General features: G+C 39.1%; 1 protein-coding gene across 5 annotated transcripts in view; it reads right to left on the bottom strand.

The window, feature by feature from the left end:
* Nucleotides 1–17,441, bottom strand: part of Asah2 (N-acylsphingosine amidohydrolase 2) — a 118,043-nt gene that overhangs the window by 61,276 nt on the left and 39,326 nt on the right. For all 5 annotated transcript variants that reach the window (XM_028764081.1, XM_028764080.1, XM_028764082.1 and 2 more), the window contains one exon: nucleotides 14,640–14,800. In XM_028764081.1, coding sequence (XP_028619914.1) covers nucleotides 14,640–14,800 — 161 coding nt within the window. The remainder of the gene's footprint in view (nucleotides 1–14,639; nucleotides 14,801–17,441) is intronic.

Below are 17,441 nucleotides of genomic sequence, written 5' to 3'. Positions count from 1 at the left end.
AATTCCACTTCCCTTCGGCCCCTGCCTGGTCCCTTGGACTGGAGCAGGCACAGAGTCGGTCTGCTCCTGTCCTGTGGAGAAACTGAATCCTGAGTCATCCAGGAGCCACTGCACTCAGAGCAGCTGGTAAGAACTCCATCTCACTCCCTAGGCCCCAGAAATACATCTGGGAGCCAGGGACATCTAGGGCACAGCAGCTACCCAAACCCTGCCCCTCCGGAATTCCACTTCCCTTCGGCCCCGGCCTGGTCCCTGGGACTGGAGCAGACACAGAGTAGGTCTCCTCCTGTCTTGTGGAGAAACTGAATCCTGAGTCATCGAGAAGTCACTACACTCAGAGCAGCTGAAACTGAATTCTGAGTCATCAGGGACCCACTGCACTCAGAGCAGCTGGAGCCACTGCACTCAGAGCAGCTGACACAGAGTTGGTCTGCTCCTGTCCTGTGGAGAAACTGAATCCTGAGTCATCTAGGAGCCACTGCACTCAGAGCAGCTGAAACTGAATCCTGAGTCATCGAGAACCCACTGCACTCAGAGCAGCCGAGGAGCCACTGCACTCAGAACAGAAGGATTACCAGATCCAAGAGGTGGCCTGAGTCCCAGGAGTTCTTCCACCCGGGAGATTAGGGGCATAAGACCACAGAGACCTCTGGACTCCGAGGAGCTCTGCAATAAGCAAGATAACTGGAAATACAGATTCCAATCTTACACAGAGAGGGCAGGTACCACTAGAGTTACCCAGATGGCGAAAGGCAAGCGCAAGAACATAAGCAACAGAAACCAAAGTTTCTTGGCATCATCAGTGCCCAGTTCTCCCAATATAGCAAGCCCTGAACACCCCTTCACACCTGAAAAGCAGGATTCAGAATTAAAATCACTTCTCATGATGATGATAGAGGATTATAAGAAGGAATTAAGTAACTCCCTTAAAGAAATACAGGAGAGTACAAGTAAACAGATAGAAGCCCTTAAAGAGGAATCACAGAAATCCCTTAAAGAAATGGAAGAAAACACAAAGAAGGAATTAAACAAAAACATTCAGGATCTGAAACTAGAAATAGAAACAATAAAGAAAGTTCAAAGGGAGACAACCATGGAGATAGAAAACCTAAGAAAGAGATCAGGAGTCACAGACGCAAGCATCACCAACCGAATACAAGAGATAGAAGAGAGAATCTCAAATGCAGAAGATACGGTGGAAAATATTGACACAGTTGTCAAAGAAAATGAAAAAAGCAAAAAACTCCTAACTCAAAACATCCAGGAAATTCAGGACACAATGAGAAGACCAAACCTAAGGATAATAGGTATAGATGAGAATGAAGATTCCCAACTTAAAGGGCCAGTAAATATCTTCAACAAAATCATTGAGGAAAATTTCCCTAACCTAAAGAACAAGATGCCCATAAACATACAAGAAGCCTACAGAACACCAAATAGACTAGACCAGAAAAGAAATACCTCCCGCCACATAATAATCAAAACATCAGATGCACAAAACAAAGAAAAAATACTAAAAGCAGTAAGGGAAAAAGGTCAAGTAACATATAAAGGCAGACCTATAAGAATTACACCAGACTTCTCACCAGAGACTATAAAAGCCAGAAGAGCCTGGACGGACATCATACAGACCCTAAGAGAACACAATTGCCAGCCCAGATTACTATACCCAGCAAAGCTCTCAATCAATATAGATGGTGAAACCAAGATATTCCATGACAAAACCAAATTTGCACAATATCTTCCCACAAACCCAGCACTTCAAAGGATAATGGATGGAAAACGCCAACACAAGGAGGGAAACTACAACCTAGAAAAAGCAAGGAAGTAATCTTCCAACAACCCCAAAAGAAGATAACTATACAAACATAACTTTACCTCTAATAACAAAAATAACAGGAAGCCACAATCATTTTTCCTTAATATCTCTTAACATCAATGGTCTCAATTCCCCAATAAAAAGACGCAGACTAGCAGACTGGATACACAAACAAGACCCAGAATTTTGCTGCATACAAGAAACACACCTCAGTGACAAAGACAGACACTACCTCAGAATAAAAGGGTGGAAAACAATTTTCCAAGCCAATGGTCCCAAGAAACAAGCTGGAGTAGCCATTCTAATATCAAATAAAATCGACTTCCATCCAAAATTAATCAAAAAAGATAAGGAAGGACACTTCATACTCATCAAAGGAAAAAGCTACCAAGGTGAACTCTCAATTCTGAACATCTATGCCCCAAATGCAAGGGCACCTACATACATAAAAGAAACTTTACTAAAGCTCAAAACACACATTACACCTCACACAATAATAGTGGGGGATTTCAACACCCCACTCTCAGCAATGGACAGATCATGGAAACAGAAACTAAACAGAGACACTTTGACATTAACAGAAGTTATGAACCGAATGGACTTAACAGACATCTATAGAACATTTCATCCTAAAACAAAAGAATATACCTTTTTCTCAGCACCTCATGGTACCTTCTCCAAAATAGACCATATAATTGGTCACAAAACAAGCCTCTACAGATACAAAAAGATTGAAATAATCCCTTGCCTCTTATCAGATCACCATGGAATAAGACTGGTCTTTAATAATGACAAAACCAATGGAAAACCCACGTGCACATGGAAACTGAACAACTCTCTACTCAATGATGACTTGGTCAAGGAAGAAATAAAGAAAGAAATTAAAGACTTTTTAGATTTCAATGAAAATGAGGACACATCATACCAAAACTTGTGGGACTCCATGAAGGCAGTGCTAAGAGGAAAACTCATAGCTCTAAGTGCCTACAAAAAGAAACTGGAAAGAGCACACACTAACAAGTTGACTGCACAACTAAAAGCCCTAGAACAAAAAGAAGCAAATACACCCAGGAGGAGTAGAAGGCAGGAAATAATCAAACTCAGGGCTGAAATCAACCAAATAGAAACTGAAAGAACAATACAAAATATCAATAAAACCAGGAGTTGGTTCTTTGAGAAAATCAACAAGATAGATAAACCGTTAGCCAGATTAACCAGAGGGCACAGAGAGAGTATCCAAATTAATAAAATCAGAACTGAAAAGGGAGACATAACAACAGAAACGGAAGAAATTAAAAAAATCATCAGATCCTACTACAAAGGTCTATACTCAACAAAACTGGAAAACCTGGATGAAATGGACAATTTCCTAGACAGATACCAGGTACCAAAATTAAACCAGGAGCAGATAAACCATCTAAATAGTCCCATAACCCCTCAGGAAATAGCAGCAGTCATTAATAGTCTCCCCACTAAAAAAAGCCCAGGACCAGATGGTTTTAGTGCTGAATTCTATCAGACCTTCAAGGAAGACCTAATACCAATTCTCTTCAAACTATTCCACAAAATAGAGACAGAAGGAACACTACCCAATTCGTTCTATGAAGCTACAATTACACTCATACCCAAACCCCACAAGGACCCGACAAAGAAAGAGAACTTCAGACCAATCTCCCTTATGAACATCGATGCAAAAATACTCAATAAAATTCTAGCAAACCGAATCCAAGACCACATCAAAACAATCATCCATCATGATCAAGTAGGTTTTATCCCAGGAATGCAGGGATGGTTCAATATTCGGAAATCCATCAATGTAATCCACTATATAAACAAACTTAAAGAAAAAAACCATATGATTATCTCACTAGATGCTGAGAAAGCATTTGACAAAATTCAACATCCCTTCATGATAAAAGTCTTGGAAAGATCAGGAATTCAAGGCCCCTACCTAAACATAGTAAAAGCAATTTACAGCAAACCAGTAGCCAACATCAAGCTAAATGGAGAGAAACTTGAAGCAATCCCACTAAGATCAGGGACTAGACAAGGCTGCCCACTCTCCCCCTACCTATTCAATATAGTACTGGAAGTCCTAGCCAGAGCAATTAGACAACAAAAAGAAGTCAAAGGGATACAAATAGGAAAGGAAGAAGTCAAAATATCGCTATTTGCAGATGATATGATAGTATACTTAAGTGACCCCCAAACTTCCACCAGAGAACTCCTAAACCTGATAAACAACTTCAGCAAAGTGGCTGGTTATAAAATCAACTCAAACAAATCAGTAGCCTTCCTCTACATGAAAGATAAACAGACTGAAAAAGAAATTAGGGAAATGACACCCTTCACAATAGTTGCAAATAATATAAAATACCTTGGTGTGAATCTAACCAAGCAAGTGAAAGACCTGTATGACAAGAACTTCAAGTCTCTGAAGAAAGAAATTGAAGAAGATCTCAGAAGATGGAAAGATCTCCCATGCTCATGGATTGGCAGGATTAATATAATAAAAATGGCCATCTTGCCAAAAGCAATCTACAGATTCAATGCAATCCCCATTAAAATCCCAACTCAATTCTTCACAGAGTTAGAAAAGGAAATTCTCAAATTCATATGGAATAACAAAAAACCTAGGATAGCGAAAACTATTCTCAACAATAAAAGAACTTCGGGAGGAATCACCATCCCTGACCTCAAGCTGTACTACAGAGCAATAGTGATAAAAACTACCTGGTATTGGTACAGAGACAGGCAGGAAGATCAATGGAATAGAATTGAAGACCCAGAAATGAACCCACACTCCTATGGTCACTTGATCTTTGACAAAGGAGCTAAAACTGTCCAGTGGAAAAAGGACAGCATTTTCAACAAATGGTGCTGGTTCAACTGGAGGACAACATGTAGAAGAATGAAAATTGATCCATTCTTATCCCCTTGTACAAAGCTCAAATCTAAGTGGATAAAGGACCTCCACATAAAACCAGATACACTGAAACTAATAGAAGAGAAGGTGGGGAAAAGCCTCGAATACTTGGGCACGGGGGAAAAGTTCCTGAACAGAACTCCAATGGCATATGCTCTAAGATCGAGAATTGACAAATGGGACTTCATAAAATTGCAAAGTTTCTGTAAGGCAAAGGACACTGTCAATAGGACAAAACGACAACCAACAAATTGGGAAAAGATCTTTACCAATCCTTCATCTGATAGAGGGCTAATATCCAATATATACAAAGAACTCAAGAAATTAGACTCCAGGCAACCAAATTACCCTATTAAAAAATGGGGTATAGAGCTTAACAAAGAGTTTTCAACAGAAGAAACTCGAATGGCCGAGAAGCACCTAAAGAAATGCTCGGCATCCTTAGTTGTCAGGGAAATGCAAATCAAAACAACCCTGAGATTCCATCTCACACCAGTCAGAATGGCTAAGATTAAAAACTCAGGTGATAGTAGATGCTGGCGAGGGTGTGGAGAAAGAGGAACACTCCTCCATTGTTGGTGGGACTGCAAGATGGTGCAACCACTTTGGAAATCAGTGTGGCGGTTCCTCAGAAAATTGGACATAGCATTACCCGAGGATCCAGCTATACCACTCCTAGGCATATACCCAGAAGGTGCTCGAACATATAATAAGGACATATGCTCAACTATGTTCATAGCAGCCTTATTTATAATAGCCAGGAGCTGGAAAGAACCCAGATGTCCTTCAACTGAGGAATGGATTAAAAAAATGTGGTATATTTACACAATGGAGTATTACTCAGCTATTAAAAACAATGAATTTGAGAGGTTCCTAGGTAAATGGATGGAACTAGAAATTATCATACTGAGTGAGGTAAGCCAATCACAAAAGAACACACATGGTATTCACTCACTGATTATTGGATATTAGCCCAGAACCTTAAAATGCCCAAGATGCAACTCACAGGCCACATGAAGTCCATAAAGAAGGAAGACCAAGTGGGGGTGATTCGGTCCTTCTTAGAAGGAGCAACAAAATACTCAAGGGAGCAAATATGGAGACAAAGTGAGGGACAAAAACTGAAGGAGGGGCCGTCTGAAGACCTTTCCACCTGAGTATCCATCCCATGTGCAGTCACCAAAGGTAGATGCTGATGTGGAAGTCAGGAAGTGCATGCTGATAAGAGCCTGATATGGATGTCTCCTCAGAGGTCTTCAAGAGTCTGACATATTCAGAGGCAGATGCTCACAACTAGCCATTGAAGTGATTATGGGGTTCTCAATGGAGGAGTTAGAGTGAAGACTGAAGGAGCTGAAAGGATTTGTGGCCCCATGAGGAGAGCAACAATACCAACCAACCACAGCTCCCAGGGTCTAAACCACCAGCCTGGGAGCACTTATGGAGGGATCCAGGGCCTTAGCTGAATATATAAGAGTGGAGGGCCCTGCTGGGCACAGGTGGAAGATGAGATCCTTGACCTCATGAAGGCTGGACGCCCCAGGGGGTGGGAGTTTTGAGGGTGGGGAGGTGGGAGTGGGGGCGTAGATAGAGGTTACATCCACAAAGAAGAAGGAGGAGGTGTGAGGGGATTGGGGGTTCCTGGGTGGGTGGGGGATGGGGTAAGGGGACAACATATGAAATGTAAATAAAACATCCAATAAAAAAATTAAAAAAAAAAAAAAAAAAAAAGAAATCACAAAGGGAGACTACCCTGGAGATAGAAGACCTAGGAAAGAGATTAGGAGCCATAGATGCCAGAATCACCAACAGAATACAAGAGAGAATCTCAGGTGCAAAAGATATCATAGAAAACATTGACACAACTATCAAAGAAAATGCTAAATGCAAAAACCTACTAACCCAAAACATACAGAAAATTCAGGACACGATGAGACCAAACCTAAGGATAAAAAGTATAAAAAAGAGAAAAGATTCTCAACTTAAAGGGCCAGTAAATATCTTCAACAAAATTATAGAAGAAAACTCCCCAAACTTAAAGAAAGAAATGCCTATGAACCTACAAGAAGCCTACAGAACTCCAAAGTGACTAGATCAGAAAAGAAATTCCTCCTGTCACATAATAATCAAAACACCAGACACACAAAACAAAGAAAGAATATTAAAAGCAGTAAGGGAAAAAGGTTAAGTAACTTATAAAGGCAGACCTATAAGAATTACACCAGACTTATCAGAGACTATAAAAGCCAGAAGATCCTGGACAGTTGTCATATAGACCTTAAGAGAACACAAATGCCAGCCCAGGCTACTATACCCAGCAAAACTCTCAATTACCATAGATGGAGAAACCAAGATATTCCATGACAAAACCAAATTTACACAATATCTCTCCACAAATCCAGGCCTACAAAGTATAATACAGGGAAAACTCCAACACAAGGAAATTATACCCTAGAAAAAACCAAGAAAGTAATCTTCTTCCAACAAACCCAAAAGAAGATAACCACACAAACATAACTCCACCTCTAATAACAAAAATAACAGGAAGAAATAATCACTTTTCCTTAATATCTCTTAACATCAATGGACTCAATTCCCCAATAAAAAGTCATAGAATAATAGACTGGATACATAAACAAGACCCAGCATTTTGCTGCATACAGGAAATGCACCTCAGTGACAAAGACACTACCTCAGAGTAAAAGGATGGAAAACAATTTTCCAAGCAAATGGTCCCAAGAAACAAGCTGGAATAGCCATTCTAATATTGAATAAAATCAACTTTCAACCAAAAGTTATCAAAAAAGATAAGGAGAGACACTTCTTACTCATCAAAGAAAAAAATCAATCAAGATGAACTCTCAATTCTGAACATTTATGCTCCAAATGCAAGGGTACTCACATCCATAAAAGAAACCTTATTAAAGCTCAAAGCACACATTGCACCTCACACAATAATAGTGGGAGACTTCAACACCCCACTCTCAGCAATGGACAGATCATGGAATCAGGAACTAAACAGGGACACAGTGAGACTAAGAGAAGTTATGAACCAAATGAATTTAGCAGATATCTATAGAACATTTCACCCTAAAACAAAAGAATATATCCTGTCCTCAGCACCTCATGGTACCTTCTCCAATATTGACCATATAATTGGTCACAAAACAGGCCTCAACAGATACAAGAAAATTGAAATAATCCCATGTATCCTATCAGATCACCATGGACTAAGGCTGGTCTTCAAAATCAATGGAAAGCCCACATACACACGGAAAGTGAACAACACTCTACTCAATAATTTGGTCAGGGAAGAAATAAAGAAAGAAATTAAAGACTTTTTAGAATTTAATGAAAATTAAGGCATATCATACCAAAACTATGGGACACAGTGAAAGCAATGCTAAGAGGAAAATTCATAGCTCTAAGTGCCTACAAAAAGAAACCGGAGAGAGCATGTACTAACAGCTTAAAAACACACCTGAAAGCTCTAGAACAAAAAGAAGCAAACACACCAAAAAGGAGTAGAGAGCAGGAAATAACCAAACTCAGGGCTGAAATCAACAAAGTAGAGACAAAAAGATCTGTCCAAAAAAAAAAAAAAAATCAACAAAACCAAAAGCTGGCACTTTGAGAAAATCAACAAGATAGATAAACCCTTAGCGAGACTAACCAGAGGGTGCAGAGACAGTAGCCAAATTATTAAAATCAGAACTGAAAAGTGAGACATAACAACAGAAACTGAGGAAATTCAAAAAACCATCAGATCCTACTACAAAAGCCTATACTCAACAAGACTGGAAAATCTGGATGAAATGGACAATTTTCTAGACAGACACCAGGTACAAAAGTTAAATCACGAGCAGATAAACCATCTAAACAGTCCGATAACCCCTAAAGGAATAGCAACAGCCATTAAAAGTCTCCCCATCAAAAAAGCCCAAGACCAGATAGTTTTAGTGTAGAATTCTATCAGATCTTCAAAGAAGACCTAATACCAATTCTCTTTAAACTATTCCACAAAATAGAAACAAAAGAATCACTACCCAATTTGTTCTATGAAGTCACAATTACACTCATACCTAAACCACACAAAAACCCAAAAAAGAAAGAGAACTTCAGACTAATCTCCCTCATGAATATCAATGAAAAAATACTCAATAAAATTCTCACAAACTGAATCCAAGAAGACATTACAACAATCATCCATTATGATCAAGTAGGCTTTATCCCAGGAATGCAGGGATGGTTAAATATTCAGAAATCCATCAACGTAATCCACTGTATAAACAAACTCAAAGAAAAAAAACACATGATCATATCACTAGATGCTGAGAAAGCATTCGACAAAATTCAACATCCCTTCATGGTAAAAGTCTTGGAAAGATCAGGAATTCAAGGCCCATACCTAAACATAGTAAAAGCAATATACAGCAAACCAGTAGCCAACATCAAACTAAATGGAGAGAAACTTGAAGCAATCCCACTAAAATCAGGGACTAGACAAGGCTGCCCACTCTCTCCCTACCTATTCAATATAATACTCAAAGTCCTATCCAGAGGAATTAGACAACAAAAGGAGGTCAAAGGGATACAAATTGGAAAGGAAGAAGTCAAAATATCACTATTTTCAGATGATATGATAGTATACATAAGTGACCCCAGACGTCTACCAGAGAACTCCTAAATCTGATAAACAACTTTAGCAAAGTGGCTGGATATAAAATTAAATATAACAAATCAGTAGCCTTCTTCTATTCAAAGGATAAACAAGCTGAGAAGGAAATTAGGGAAACACCCTCCACAATAGTCTCAAAGAATATAAAATATCTTGGTGTGAATTTAACCAAGGAAGTGACAGATCTGTATGACAAGAACTTCAAGTCCCTGGACAAAGAAATCAAAGACAATCTCAGAAGATGGAAAGATCTCCCATGCTCATGGATTGGCAGGATTAATATAGTAAAAATGGCCATGTTGCCAAAAGTAATCTACAGATTCAGTACTATCCTCACCAAAATTCCAACTCAATTTTTTATAGAGTTAGAAAAAACAATTTGTAAATTCATTTGGAATAACAAAAAACATAAGATAGAAAAAACTATTCTCGACAATAAAAGAAATACTGGGGGAATCATCATCCCCCATCTCAAGCTGTACTACAAAGCAATAGTGATAAAAAAAAAAAAGCTGTATGGTATTGGTACAGAGACAGGAAGGAAGATCAATGGAATAGAATTGAAGACTCAGAAATGAACCAACACACCTATGGTTACTTGATCTTTGACAAAGGAGCTAAAACCATCCAGTGGAAAAAAGACAGCATTTTCAACAAATGGTGCTGATTCAACTGGAGGTCAGCATGTAGAAGAATGCAAATCGATCCATTCTTTTCTCCTTGTACAAAGCTCAAGTCCAAGTGGATCAAGGACCGCCACATAAAACCAGATACACTGAAACAAATAGAAGAGAAACTGGAGAAGAGCCTCAAACACATGGGAACAGAACAAGAGAAGAGAACATCAATGGCTTATGCTCTAAGATCAAGAATTGACAAATGGGACCTCATAAAATTGTAAAGTTTCTGTAAGGTAAAGGATACTGTCAACAGGACAAAACGGCAACCAACAGATTGGGTAAAGAGCTTTACCAATCCTACATCCAATAGAGGACTAATATCCAAAATATACAAAGAACTCAAGAAATTAGACTCCAGACAACCAAATAACCCTATTAGAAAATGAGATACAGAGCTAAACAAAGAATTCTCAACTGAGGAAACTCAAATGGCCGAGAAACACCTAAAGAAATGTTCTGCATACTTAGTCATCAGGGAAATGCAAATCAAAACAACCCTGAGATTCCACCTCACACCAGTCAGAATGGCTAAGATCAAAAACTCAGGTGACAGCAGATGTTGGCGAGGATGTAGAGAAAGAGGAACACTTCTCCATTGTTGGTGGGATTGTAAGGTGGTACAACCACTCTGGAAATCAGTCTGGTGGTTCCTCAGAAAATTGGACATAGTATTACCTGAGGATCCAGCTATACCACTCATAGGCATATACCTAAAAGATGTTCCAACATATAACAAGGACACATGCTCCACTATGTTCATAGCAGCCTTATTTATAACAGCCAGAAGCTGGAAAGAACCCAGATGTCCTTCAACAGAAGAATGAATACAGAAAATGTGGTACATTTACACAACAGAATACTACTCAGCTATTAAAAACAATGAATTCATGGAATTCTTAGGCAAATGGATGGAACTAGAGAATGTCATCCCAAGTGAGGTAACCCAATCACAAAAGAAGACACATGGTATACACTCCCTGATAAATGAATATTAGCCCCAAAGCTCACAATACCAAGATACAGCTCACAGACCACATGAAGCTCAAAAAGAAGAAAGACCAAAGTGTGGGTGCTTTGGTCCTTCTTAGAAGGAGTAACAAAATACAGAAAAAATACAGAGACAATGTATGGAGCAGAGACTGGAGAAGGGACCATCCAGAGACTGCCCCACCTGGGGATCCATCCCATGTGCAATCACCAAATGCAAACACTGTTGTGGATGCCAGGAAGTACATGCTGACAGGAGCTTGATATACTGGTCTCCTGAGAGGCTCTGCCAGAACCTGACATATTCAGAGGCGGATACTCCCAGCTAACCATTAAACTAATTCAGGGTCACAAATGGAGGAGTTAGAAAGAAGACTAAAGGAGCTGAAGGGGCTTGCAGCACCATAGGGAGAGCAACAATACCAACCAACCAGAGCTCCCAGGGTCTAAACAGCCAGCCTGGGAACACATATGGAGGGACTCATGGCTCCAGATGTATATGTAGTGGAGGATGGCCTTGTGGGGAATCAGTGGAAGAGGAAGGCCTTGGTTTCAAGAAGGCTGGATGCCCCAGTGTCGGGGAATTCAAAAGTAGGGAAATGGGAGTGGGTGGATGGGTGGAGGCACACCCTCATAGAAGCAGGAGGAGGGGGATGGGCTAAGGGGTTTCCAGGGTTGGGAATGGGAAAGGAGATAACATGTAAAATGTAGATAAATTATCCAATAATAAAAATTAAAAAAAAAAACAGATAATGGAACTGGCTGTATTGCAGTCAAGCATTCGAGACTTTTTGTAAACAATTTAATATTACCCATATTACTGGCATTCCTCATAATCCTTAAGGACAAGGGACTGTGGAAGGGGTCCATGGAACGTTAAAACAATATCTTCATAAAATAAAAAAGGAGGAAGTATAGCCCCGTACAGCACAAATTTATTTAAATCATGTTCTTTTTATTTTAATTTTTTTTAAAAAAATTTTGATGCAAGGAACTTTCTGCTGAGTGTCTATGGCACCCAACGACAATGCATACTTATGCCTAGGTGAAAGGGAAGGATCCACTTACTGGCATATGGCATGATCCCAATCAGGTATCTAATATGTGAAAGAGGGCATGTTTATGTTTTTTTTCTGTAGGATGCTGAAGGAGCATGGTGGCTGCCAGAGTGATGGGTGAAACATGCTGATGCCAAGACAAAGAATAATGCTGACCTGTGAGCTTGCTGAGTGCCCTGACAATGGTGACTGGGAAGCTGTATTGAACATATGTTCCAGACCCATCTTTGATTGCCTATATCTTAGATGGGATAAGCTGCCTTGCCTCAAGTTTTTAGACATTGTGGAACAGAGAATCAAAAAGAGAAGTTATAATGACTCTTGTATTTTTCTTAAATATGACCAGTTTTTCAGACGCAATCGTGGACTGGTCTAGAAATCAATCCAATATTGGAAATAACAGTCTTCATTTGGAAGGCTGGTTCTGGACATTTTCAGAGACATATTTGCAAGTTACCTGTAGTTCTCTATGATGTTATGTTAGCAAGAGATAAAGTTAGAACAGGATCTGGATTTCAAACAAGTATTAGTACATGTGTTAAGGCTCTTTTAATTGTCAAGTTAAAACTACTTTTGTTTCTTCTACAGTATTTAATGTAAGTTGCATTGATTGTACACTTCCTAATCATATTAGTGTGTTGAAACCTGACATGTCTATTATGGAAGTCTACCAGCCAACTTTTGTTTTAGTGCCCTAAGTATTACAGAACCACGATATTCTGAAAAAAGATTGCAAGTACTGGAAGAAGTGAGTCAGGCTTTAAGCAGAAGCAAGAGAGTAGTGGACTTGATTATTGCTGGTATAACAGCTTTATTTACATTAATTGCTAGCACCACTGCTTCTACAATTGCTTTGACACAGGAAGTTCAGACAGCTACTTTTGTTAATCATTTAGCAAAAAATGTTACTAATGTGTTGGATATACAAGAGGATTTAGATAGGCATTTGGTACAATGGATTGATGTTCTTTATCCTATTCAAATTATCAGAAGGAGGTTCAGAGTTTAAGAGTAAGGAGTCATCTCGAGTGTCATGCCAAAAACAATTGGAATTGTGTTACTTCTGAAATATACAATGATAGTCATTATAATTAGGAAAAAGTTTAAAGACATTTGCAGGGTATTTGGCATAATTCTCACACCTCTCTGGAAGTTTTAACTTTGCATAGTGAGATTATGAATTTAAAGAGGACTGCTCTGCTGAGCATTGATGCAGCAAATGCTGCTGATAAAATTATCCATGGCCTGAGGACAGTATTTCTATTTTGGCCAAGCTTCAAGAATGGCATATATAGTTTGATCATGCTAGCTAGCCCTTTTTGTCCTGGGAATTCTTTTATTCCTGCCCATCATGTTAAAGGTTGTCTTTAACATCACCAACAGGTTAGCAGCCAAAGTACATGACTTGAAACTGAAAATGGACCCCCAGATAGAGTTATTAATATAATAGGCTGGCAAGGCAAGGATGGGTAAGATTGTGCACAGAGCCTTACCAATCTAAGACAGAAATGCATTGGTTTGGATAACGCATATTCCACAATGGGTAAGGAAGGCATTCTTGTCAGAAAGACCTAAGACAGGCTCAGTCTTGTTTATGAAATAAAAAGGGGGAAGAGGTGGAGAGCTTTTGGAGCTGCTTGGCAAGAATATGACATTGGCCAAGGACAAGGAAATGGGTTTCAGACAGGAATCTGACATTAGGCTAGAACGAAGAAATAATTTCAGGCAGGAATCTAAATATTAGGCTAGAACAAAGAAGTAGGCTTCAGGAATGAAAATGACTTTAGGCTAGGACAGGGAAGTAGGCTCAGATATTTTGGTCATCCTGATAAGCCCTTAGAAATAATGATCACGGGAGTGATCACAGAACTTTGTTTATTGTCTTGCTTGTGCTTTGACTATTTGTGTTTATTGCCTTACTTGTTCCTTGACTATTTGCATCTGTTATATTGTTAGTTCCTCAACCTAGAACTGACCTTAATACTTGCATGTAATTAAAATGGTATAAAAGTAAACAGGAGGAGGGGGGATAGGATAGGGGGTTTCTGTGGGAGGGATGGGGAAAGGGGTTGACATCTGAAATGTAAATAAATACAATATGCAATAAAAATTTCTTTGAAGAAAAGAAAAAGTAAAAACAAAAACCAACAAGGAAAAAAAATCTATACTTGTCTGCATTTTACAAATAGAATATTTACAGTATCAAATCTTCAGAGATTTTCTGGCCTTTTATCACACAACTATAAAATAGGGAAGGTCAGTATATATGGATCCACACACAAAATTGTTTGTAATTAAATTTTAAAAATTAGTTTTCCTTATAGGATAATATTCTTAGTACTGGACAGCAACAATGTTGACAAAAAACACCCCCCCCCAAAAAAAAAAACAAGAAAGAAACAATGATTATATAATAATCAGGAATAAAGGGTAACAAATAAAACAAGTACTTGTTTCATGTCTTCTTTAAGGAGCCAAGCCGTTTACCTACCAAATTGATATCTGACACTTGTCCTGTGCAATCAGCTCGCCCAACACCAATGTAGTAGCCACTGAAGTTCTGAAATGAAGGAAAGTCTGGAGCTTGTGTAATTGGAGAGGTCTGGGTGGTTGTGGAGACCTGGGTAGTTGGAAACCAGTGATTTCCTGAATCTAAAAACAGAACAGGATATTTGAAATGCAACACTCTATCCCACTTACTCCCCGATATCAGGTAAAAGACATAGTTTTAAGTCCCTAAGGAAAACTTGTCATATTGTCTCTCATTTTTTACTTTTGCTTGGTTTGGATTTATTTATTTATTTATTTATTTATTTATTTATTTATTTATTTATCTCTTTCTTTCTTTCTTTTTTTATTCTTTAATCCTTTTTTACAGTCCAGTCTTCATCCCCTTCCCGGTTCATGTCCCCTGTTATTTCTTAAGACACACTCTCATTATGTAGCGCAAGCAGCCTTGGAACTCGAAGATCCCCCTGCCTTTGTCTTCTATATGCTGGGGTTGTAGGTACATTCCACCACTCCCAGTGTTACGCACTGGATTGTATATAAACTGGAAAGTGAGAAATGGGAGGCTGTTTGAAATCATAAATCCACAGCTTTGCTTTTGGACTAGTGACGTTTTAAAATAATAAGCGAGGTCTTTGCAAAAGTATTTTTCACTTTCGACTTCTCACCAGCATTTCATTGGCACCTCATCCACCTCCCTCCCCTACTTTTCTATCCTAGTCAAGCAAATCATGTACAAATACTACCACTCAGCTCCTAAGCCCAGCCATTGACCTAGACTTCTTCCACTGTCTCCAGACTTCCTACTGCTCTCTCCACAGGACACTGTCCACCACTTCTTTCAGAGCTGGTTCATTTCTATGACTCCTACAGGAAGCCCAGTTCCTCATGGAAGATGCCATTCAGTTGTGAATTCTCCCTCTGGTCCTCAGCACACTAAGGCCTTTTATTAATGCAGCTTGAATCATTGTACACTTGGTGACATAATTCTACCACAATTTGATTATTCTAATATATGTGTGTGCTTTTATATACATATATTTCATACCAACTGTGTATATCTATACATGTATTTATTTATAACATACAAATATATATATGGATATCAGAGGATGAAAATTATATAGAAATTGAAAGGCAAATGCCAGACACAAACTTCTTGGTTTGAAATCTAATTCTATCATTTATTACCCAAACAGATCATGTAATCTAAATCTCTCTGACTTCTTCATCTATAGTAAGAAGAGGTTAATGTGTTTTTTAGTATAGTTTTCAGTGGTAACTTTGTGGATACACAGTAAAGAGTTGGAGCAGTGCTACTATATAGCTTTGACTTTCCTTACAGTTGGACATTTTGCATATACATTTGCTTGCCTGTTTTTGCTACCATTGGATAGTAGCCAGGTGTAGTCAAAGCATCAGATGACAGTGCCACAGGCCTTGGCGGTCAGAAGTACTTAGAGAAAGGGATTGTCTAATGTCTTCTGAGATTCCAGAACTTTCGAACTATAATTTTAGAGATCCAACAACTCCAACTGTAACCAGCCTGGCAGCAATGAAGATATTATTAAGAGATGCTTAATAATAAAGGTATCATTAAGTGTCCCACCCCATGGCTATTAGCTATTAAAACAATGGGCCCTAAGTCATTGGAATTTTCCCCAAAAATTCCATGTTCTAAACAGGAAATGGGTGGGAACATGGTGCCAGCCAGGGCTGGGATGAGAGTTTATCTCCTAGAGGAGATATCATGCAGTTCTAACACTAGTCAAAGCACCTCACAGAGACTGACTGGAATTGAGACCAGGATGGGAAGGATCCCATTTTGAGCAGGCAGGAGGTGTGGCCAAGCAGTTATGCATACCACTTGCCCTCTATTTAAAACTAAACCTCATGTCAGGCGGACTTGGGGTGGGGGTAGGGGGATCACTGACCCTCTTTGTTCCTCTGCTCACTGAGGTTGTGTTAAATCTTTTTGTTTTTCACTATGACTTTATCTCTTTATCTGGCCCATTAAGGATGAATAGCTGAACATAGTTTGATAGTGTTTCTAGGGCCCAGGCTTGGACCCTCACAATTCTTCTAATGTGAGAATTGTGTGTTTATAAATAGGAACCCTGAAACCTGAACTTGAAGAAGTAATTTAACTAAGACTTCACAAAGAACATGTGATGAATCTGGTACCCAGACAACCTCAAATCAGAACAGGATATTCCTGCAGCTTCATCTAAGGGGGAAGTTGAACCCACAGACGTGACTTGCACAGCATCAGATATTGCAGGGAGGAAAGCATATTTTTGATTTTTCTCCATTGCTGCCAATATCACCGTACATGTGCCAAATGTGATATAACCTAAGGCCAAGCCTCACAGAGAGAGCAAGCTCCTTGCAATCCTGGGATTACAATGTGTGAAATGGTATCAACACTAGAACATTGTAAAGATTTTGTGAAAGTTAGATGAGAAAATAACAGAATTCTTATTAAATTACACAACTACCAGCACATGCTCCGCCCCCAGAAATATATTGTGGCTTCTGATAATCTCCTGGGTCTCCATCTTATTCTCTAATATTAGGAGGCATGCTGAATGAGCAACGTTAAGTCCTAAGGATGATTTCACTTCTAGTGGTCCAAGAGTCTGCTTTGCTCACCACTGCAAAAGACAACCCTTACTCCTTTGTATTTACAGAGAATTCAGAGTATCTAGACATGGCAAGGAACACACTGCAAAAATTAAGAGGCTACAAATGGGGAAAGTTCCATCTCCTTTGCTACTTTACCTGA

The sequence above is a fragment of the Grammomys surdaster genome, unplaced genomic scaffold (genome assembly GCF_004785775.1).
Source record: "Grammomys surdaster isolate TR1022 unplaced genomic scaffold, NIH_TR_1.0 141, whole genome shotgun sequence".
NCBI lineage: Eukaryota > Metazoa > Chordata > Mammalia > Rodentia > Muridae > Grammomys > Grammomys surdaster.
The sequence above is the reverse complement of the archived record's forward strand: the minus strand, read 5'-3'. Positions and strand labels throughout refer to the sequence as shown.